The 7,210-nt window shown below is 56.1% G+C and overlaps 1 protein-coding gene across 1 annotated transcript in view; it reads left to right on the top strand.

Moving 5' to 3' along the window:
• Nucleotides 1-1,556: 1,556 nt before the first annotated feature.
• The window catches only part of LOC145359432 (long-chain fatty acid transport protein 2-like), a 45,405-nt gene continuing 39,751 nt past the window's right edge, over nt 1,557-7,210 (top strand). Inside the window, exon 1 of the mRNA XM_080213980.1 lies at nt 1,557-2,129. Coding sequence (XP_080070106.1) covers nt 1,649-2,129 — 481 coding nt within the window. The 5' untranslated portion in view covers nt 1,557-1,648. The remainder of the gene's footprint in view (nt 2,130-7,210) is intronic.

Consider the following 7,210-nt stretch of genomic DNA (forward strand, 5'->3'; position numbering starts at 1 on the left):
TTCTCATGCAAACGAGGCATCGATCCAGCCATGTTTGCGCTGCTGTATTCAAATCTGGGTGCCTCCTAGCCTTTAGAAGTAGCTGTACCATTCCCTCCTTGCCAAGATGGGTACAAGAATGCACATAGTCAATAAGTACTGACAATAAAGAATTCAGAATACAAACTTGACCAACTGGAGTAAGCCAGAGGTCCCCTGCCAAGGAATTTGAACAGCCCATTGACTTCCATAGTGTGCGCTCAGAATCAGAGGCGTCCCTCTGTAAATGTTGAACCTCAGTTATCTCTGGCATGTCCTTCGTCTCTAATGCAGGTACCCGATTTAGAGCCTGATTACCCCCAGTGGGAACTATCTCAGAGGCTGATACAGCTGCCGCCTTGGCACAGGCATTCCCTAATTGCACAGGAGTGTCCCCCTTCATACGCGCAACGCATTTAATAACAGCCAATTGACGAGAAAGCTGAACAGCATTGAGGAGATTTTTAACCCAAAAAAAGGAAGGGTCTAAGGGTCAACTCCTCCTCTCCCTCTGTATTGCCTGAATAGCAAAACAGCGGCGTGCCAGGGCAACTGGGAGGATCCTCCTGTTGTTTAATCTGGTGGGCTAGCCCAACCTGCCTATCACCCGCTGCTTTCTTAACCTTACTCCGGCGTTTCATCTCATGATGCTTCCTATCCCAAAGCTCACGCTCCAATTTCAAAGTTACCCGACCCTTTGATTTCCTGTACACACATTCATCAATCCCGCTCCTGCGTGCGTTATCCTTCCAACTCATTAATAACGATTATTCGTGGCACTTATTCGACTCATTTTTCCATTTTGAAATTAAAGTTTTCCAAATAGCTTTTTCTGCTGCAGTACAATTTTCCAAGTTCCATGTGCGTTCTACTGGCCAGATATCTTTACCCAATTTACTATTCAAAGCAGCAGATAATCGACGTAAATAATGTTCCTGATCAGGACACTCAGAACACATAAAAAAAAGGAGAGTTGCCCCCAGTTTTGTCTAAAATCTGTCCCATAATGTCAGTACACCGTGCCCCTGGCAAAAACGGACTGTGTAGAATATTGTCAGGTTTCTGTCTCTCTCTGAGCTCTTGTGGAGATTATTGTCAGATTTCTATCTCTGAGCTCTGTGGAGATTATTGTCAGATTTCTATCTCTGAGCTCTGTGGAGATTATTGTCAGATTTCTATCTCTGAGCTCTGTGGAGATTATTGTCAGAGTTCTGTCTCTGAGCTCTGTGGAGATTATTGTCAGAGTTCTGTCTCTGAGCTCTGTGGAGATTATTGTCAGATTTCTATCTCTGAGCTCTGTGGAGATTATTGTCAGAGTTCTGTCTCTGAGCTCTGTGGAGATTATTGTCAGATTTCTATCTCTGAGCTCTGTGGAGATTATTGTCAGATTTCTCTCTCTGAGCTCTGTAGAGATTATTGTCAGAGTTCTGTCTCTAAACTCTGTGGAGATTACTGAAGGTGTCCTGGACTTCGTTCTGTGTTTTTTGGCTGAATTGTAAGTTTGTCTCTCCGCCCATTCTGGCTGGAGTTTGAGCTGGAAGGTTCCTTCCCTGGTTGAGTTGTGTGTTGGAGTGTGCGGATAGTTTTGGGGAGGTTATTGTTGGAGTTTTGAGTATATTTTGCGGGGAGGATGTGGGCAGTGTGCGGTTTGCTGGCCGCACTGGGCTTGGGTTTGGGTGCGTTGCTGCAGCGGTTCTGCTTCCCGCTCCTCTGGTTGGACCTGAGGAATTTTTGCCAAACTCTGCGCTTGGCTGCCCGAGTTCACTCTTACAGCAGAACGAATCCACCCCTCACCCTCACCGACCTCTTCCTGCAGCAAGTGGCCAGAACCCCGGACAAGACCTTCCTGATCTTCCAGGGCCGCAGCTTCAGCTACCGGGCTGCGGACAGGCTCAGTAACCAGGCGGCCCGGGCACTGCAGGCGGCCGGCGGTCTGAAGGAGGGCGATTGTGTCGCTCTTTACATGGACAACCAGCCGCTCTTCCTGTGGCTGTGGCTGGGACTGGCCAAGCTGGGCTGCGCCGCTGCTTTCCTCAACTACAACATTCGCGGGAAGTCGCTGCTGCACAGCTTACACCAGGTCGGTGCCCGCATCCTGATCAGCGCCTCAGGTGAGAGCCCAGAGACCCCCCCCCCCCCCCCCCGCCACCGCCAGAGGACTCCCCCCCTCCCCAACCCGGCCAGAGAACATAAGAAATAGGAGCAGGAGTAGACCACCCAGCCCTTCGAGCCTGCCCCGCCATTCAATAAGATCATGGCTGATCTGTCCTGTCTCAGTTCCACTTTCCGGCCCTCTCCCCATAACCCTTAATCCCCTCTCTTATCAAAAACCCATCAACCCGCGTCTTAAATATATTTAGCGAGGCAGCCTCCACCACTTCAACGGGCAGAGAATTCCAGAGATTCACCACCCTTTGAGTGAAGAAGTTCCTCTTCAACTCTGTTCTAAACTGCCCCCCTTTTATCTTGAGGCTGTGCCCCCTAGTCCTACTGTCCTTTCTGAGCGGGAAGAGTCTCTCCACCTCTATCCTATCCATCCCATTCATCACCTTATACGTCTCAATGAGATCTCCCCTCATTCTTCTAAACTCTAACGAGTACAAGCCTAGTTTATTCAGCCTCTCCTCATAGCTCAACCCCCTCAACTCCGGAATCAGCCTAGTAAACCTCCTCTGAACTCCCTCCAAGGTCAAAATATCCTTGCGTAAGTACGGCGACCAAAACCGCACACAGTACTCCAGCTGCGGCCTCACCAATGCCCTATACAGCTGCAGCAAGACCTCCCTACTTTTATATTCAATCCCCCTCGCTATGAAGGCCAGCATCCCATTTGCCTTCCTGACCACCTGCTGCACCTGCAGGCTGGGTTTTTGCGACTCATGCACAAGGACCCCGAGGTCCCTCTGCACCGTTGCATGCTGCAGTTTTTCACCATGTAAGTAATAGTCCTTCCTACCATTATTCCTACCAAAGTGGACAACTTCATATTTGCCAACATTAAATTCCATTTGCCAGTTCCTGGCCCATTTGCCCAGCCTATCTAGATCCTTCTGCAGACTCTCCACACCCTCTGCACAATTTGCCATTCCACCAATCTTGGTGTCATCAGCAAACTTCAACACCATACACTCGGTTCCCTCCTCCAGATCATCTATATAAATGGTAAATAGCTGAGGCCCCAGCACCGACCCCTGGGGCACTCCACTAGTCACCAGCCGCCAATCCGAATAGCACCCATTGACCCCCACTCTCTGCCTCCTATTTGACAACCAATCCTCTATCCAAGTTAACACCCTACCCCCAACTCCAGGCCCCCTGACCTTCTGTAATAACCTCTTGTGCGGCACCTTGTCAAACGCCTTCTGAAAATCAAGAAACACCACATCCACCGGCTCTCCTCTATCCACCGCCCTAGACACATCCTCATAGAACTCCAATAAGTTCGTCAGACACGACTTCCCCTTAACGAAACCGTGCTGCGTCTGCTCTATCAAACAATTCTCCTCAAGATGCCTCGCTATTTTCTCCTTGATGACGGATTCTAACATTTTACCTACAACAGACGTTAAACTAACCAGCCTATAATTCCCCGCCTTTTGCCTGCCACCCTTCTTAAACAACAGCGTAACATTAGCCCTTTTCCAATCTTCCATCACTTCCCTGGAATCCAGCGACGTTTGGAAAATAATCACCAAGGCATCCACTATCACCTCCGCCATTTCTTTCAGAACCCTTGGATGCATTCCATCCGGTCCTGGGGACTTGTCCACAATCTGTCCCTTCAGTCTGTCAAGCACTGCCTCTCTAGTAACAATAATGTCATTTAGGCCCTCCACTCCTACCATCTTTCCATCGCTAACACCCAGCAAATTATTCACGTCCTCCTCCGTGAAGACCGAAACAAAAAAGTTATTCAAGGCCTCAGCCATTTCCCCATCCCCTACCACAAAGTCCCCCCTCTCATCCTCTAAGGGTCCAACGTTCACCCGAGTCAGCCTCTTCCTTTTTATATATTTATAAAAACTCTTACTATCCTTTTTTATATTAAGCACTGGCCCATCTTCATAGTTTATCCTACTCTTCTTTATCAACTTCTTTGTCATTCTTTGTTGACATTTAAACCTCTCCCAATCCTCTTCTCGCCCACTACTCTTAGCTACTCTAAATGCATCCGCTTTTAATTTAACACTTTCCTTTACCTCCTTCGTTATCCACAGCTGATTATCTCTCCTCCTATGATCCTTTTTAACCGTCGGAATAAATTTCTGCTGAGCACCAAGAAAGATCTCCTTAAAGATCCTCCACTGTTCCTCAGCAGACCTACCTTCCAACGCGCTCCCCCAATCAACATTCGCCAATTCCTCTCTCATCCTACTGTACTCCCCTCTGTTCAAACAAAGGACACACGTCCGGGAACCCACTTTCTCCTCCTCCATCTGCACCAGAAACTCCACCATACAATGATCACTCTTCCCAAGAGGATCCTTCACCACAAGGTCCCTAATTCTACCCGCCTCATTACATAACACCAGATCCAAGATGGCTCGCTCCCTCGTCAGCTCCAACACACACTGTTCAAGGAAACTATCCCGACAGCATTCCAAGAACTCTTCCTCAAGCCCACCGCGTCCAACATGGGTCGACCAATCAATATGCAGATTGAAATCCCCCATAATTATCGCAGAGGACTCCCCCCCAGCCCGCCAGAGGACTCCCCCCCAATCCCTGGCCAGAGGACTCCCCCACCCCCACCTGCCAGAGGACTCCCCCGAAAAAGGACTCCGCCCCCCCCCCCCCCCCCCTCCAGCCAGAGGACTCCCCCCCCACCACCAGGGGACTCCTCCTTGACACCCGGAGACCGCCCCACGCCCCGAGGGTCCACCCTCCCAGACCGACCCCCCCCCTTCCCGGACAGACCCCCCCCTTCCCAGACACACACCCTGCCTCCCGGATAGACCCTCTCCCCTCCCCTCCCCTCCCACACCCTCCCCTCTCCTCCCCTCCCCTCCTATACCCTCCCCTCCCCTCCCTTCCCCTCCCCTCCCCTCCCATACCCTCCCATACCCTCCCCTCCCCTCCCATCCCCTCCCCTCCCCTCCCCTCCCATACTCTCCCCTCCCATACCATCCCCTCCCCTCCCCTCCCATACCATCCCCTCCCCTCCCCTCCCATACCATTCCCTCCCCTCCCCTCCCCTCCCATACCCTCCCCTCTCCTCCCCTCCCCTCCCATACCCTCCCCTCCCATACCATCCCCTCCCCTCCCCTCCCATACCATCCCCTCCCCCTCCCATACCATCCCATCCCCTCCCCTCCCCTACCCTCCCCTCCCCTCCCCTACCCTCCCCTCCCCTCCCATACCCTCCCCTCCCCTCCCCTCCCATACCCTCCCCTCCCCTCCCCTCCCATACCCCCCCTCCCCTGCCATACCCTCCCCTCCCCTGCCATACCCTCCCCTCCCCTCCCGTACCCTCCCCTCCCCTCCCCTCCCCTCCCATACCCTCCCCTGCCATACCCTCCCCTCCCCTCCCATACCCTCCCCTCCCCTCCCCTCCCCTCCATACCCCCCTCCCCACCCCTCCCATACCCTCCCCTCCCCTCCCATACCCTCCCCTCCATACCCCCTCCCCACCCCTCCCATACCCTCCCCTCCCCTCCCATATCCTCCCCTCCCATACCCTCCCCTCCCATACCCTCCCCTCCATACCCCCTCCCCACCCCTCCATACCCTCCCCTCCCATCCCCTCCCCTCCCATACCCTCCCCCTACCCTCCCCTCCCCTCACACACCCCTCCCCTCCCAAACCCTCCCCTCCCCTCCCCTCCCATACCCTCCCCTCCCCTCACACACCACTCCCCTCCCCTCCCATACCCTCCCCTCCCCTCCCATACCCTCCCCTCCCATACCCTCCCTTCCCCTCCCCTCCCATACCCTCCCCTCTACTCCCCTCCCATACCCTCCCCTCCATACCCTCCCCTCCCCTCCCATACCTTCCCCTCCATACCCTCCCCTCCCCTCCCCTCCCATACCCTCCCCTCCATACCCTCCCCTCCCCTCCCATACCCTCCCCTCCCTTCCCCTCCCATACCCTCCCCTCCATACCCTCCCCTCCCCTCCCCTCCCATACCCTCCCCTCCCCTCCCCTCCCATACCCTCCCCTCCATACCCTCCCCTCCCCTCCCCTCCATACCCTCCCCCCTCCCCTCCCATACCCTCCCCTCCATACCCTCCCCTCCCCTCCCCACCCCTCCCATACCCTCCCCTCCCCTCCCATACCCTCCCCTCCATACCCCCCTCCCCACCCCTCCCATACCCTCCCCTCCCGTCCCCTCCCCTCCCATACCCTCCCCTCCCCTCACACACCCCTCCCCTCCCCTCCCCTCCCATACCCTCCCCTCCCCTCGCACACCACTCCCCTCCCCTCCCATACCCTCACCTCCCCTCCCATACCCTCCCCTCCCATACCATCCCCTCCCCTCCCCTCCCATACCCTCCCCTCCCCTCCCATACCCTCCCCTCCCCTCCCCTCCCCTCCCATACCCTCCCCTCCATACCCTCCCCTCCCCTCCCCTCCCATACCCTCCCCTCCATACCCTCCCCTCCCCACCCCTCCCATGCCCTCCCCTCCCCTCCCATACCCTCCCCTCCCATACCATCCCCTCCCCTCCCCTCCCATACCCTCCCCTCCCCTCCCATCCCCTCCCATACCCTCCCCTCCCATACCCTCCCCTCCATACCCCCCTCCCCACCCCTCCCATACCCTCCCCTCCCGTCCCCTCCCCTCCCATACCCTCCCCTCCCCTCACACGCCACTCCCCTCCCATACCCTCCCCTCCCATACCATCCCCTCCCCTCCCCTCCCCTCCCCTCCCCACCCCTCCCATACCCTCCCCTCCCCTCCCATACCCTCCCCTCCCCTCCCCTCCATACCCCCCTCCCCACCCCTCCCATACCCTCCCCTCCCGTCCCCTCCCCTCCCATACCCTCCCCTCCCCTCACACACCCCTCCCCTCCCCTCCCCTCCCATACCCTCCCCTCCCCTCGCACACCACTCCCCTCCCCTCCCATACCCTCCCCTCCCCTCCCATACCCTCCCCTCCCATACCATACCCTCCCCTCCCCTCCCCTCCCATACCCTCCCCTCCATACCCTCCCCTCCCCTCCCCTCCCATACCCTCCCCTCCATACCCTCC

This window comes from Carcharhinus amblyrhynchos, chromosome 28, assembly GCF_965287045.1.
Source record: "Carcharhinus amblyrhynchos chromosome 28, sCarAmb.v2.hapA, whole genome shotgun sequence".
Classification (NCBI taxonomy): domain Eukaryota; kingdom Metazoa; phylum Chordata; class Chondrichthyes; order Carcharhiniformes; family Carcharhinidae; genus Carcharhinus; species Carcharhinus amblyrhynchos.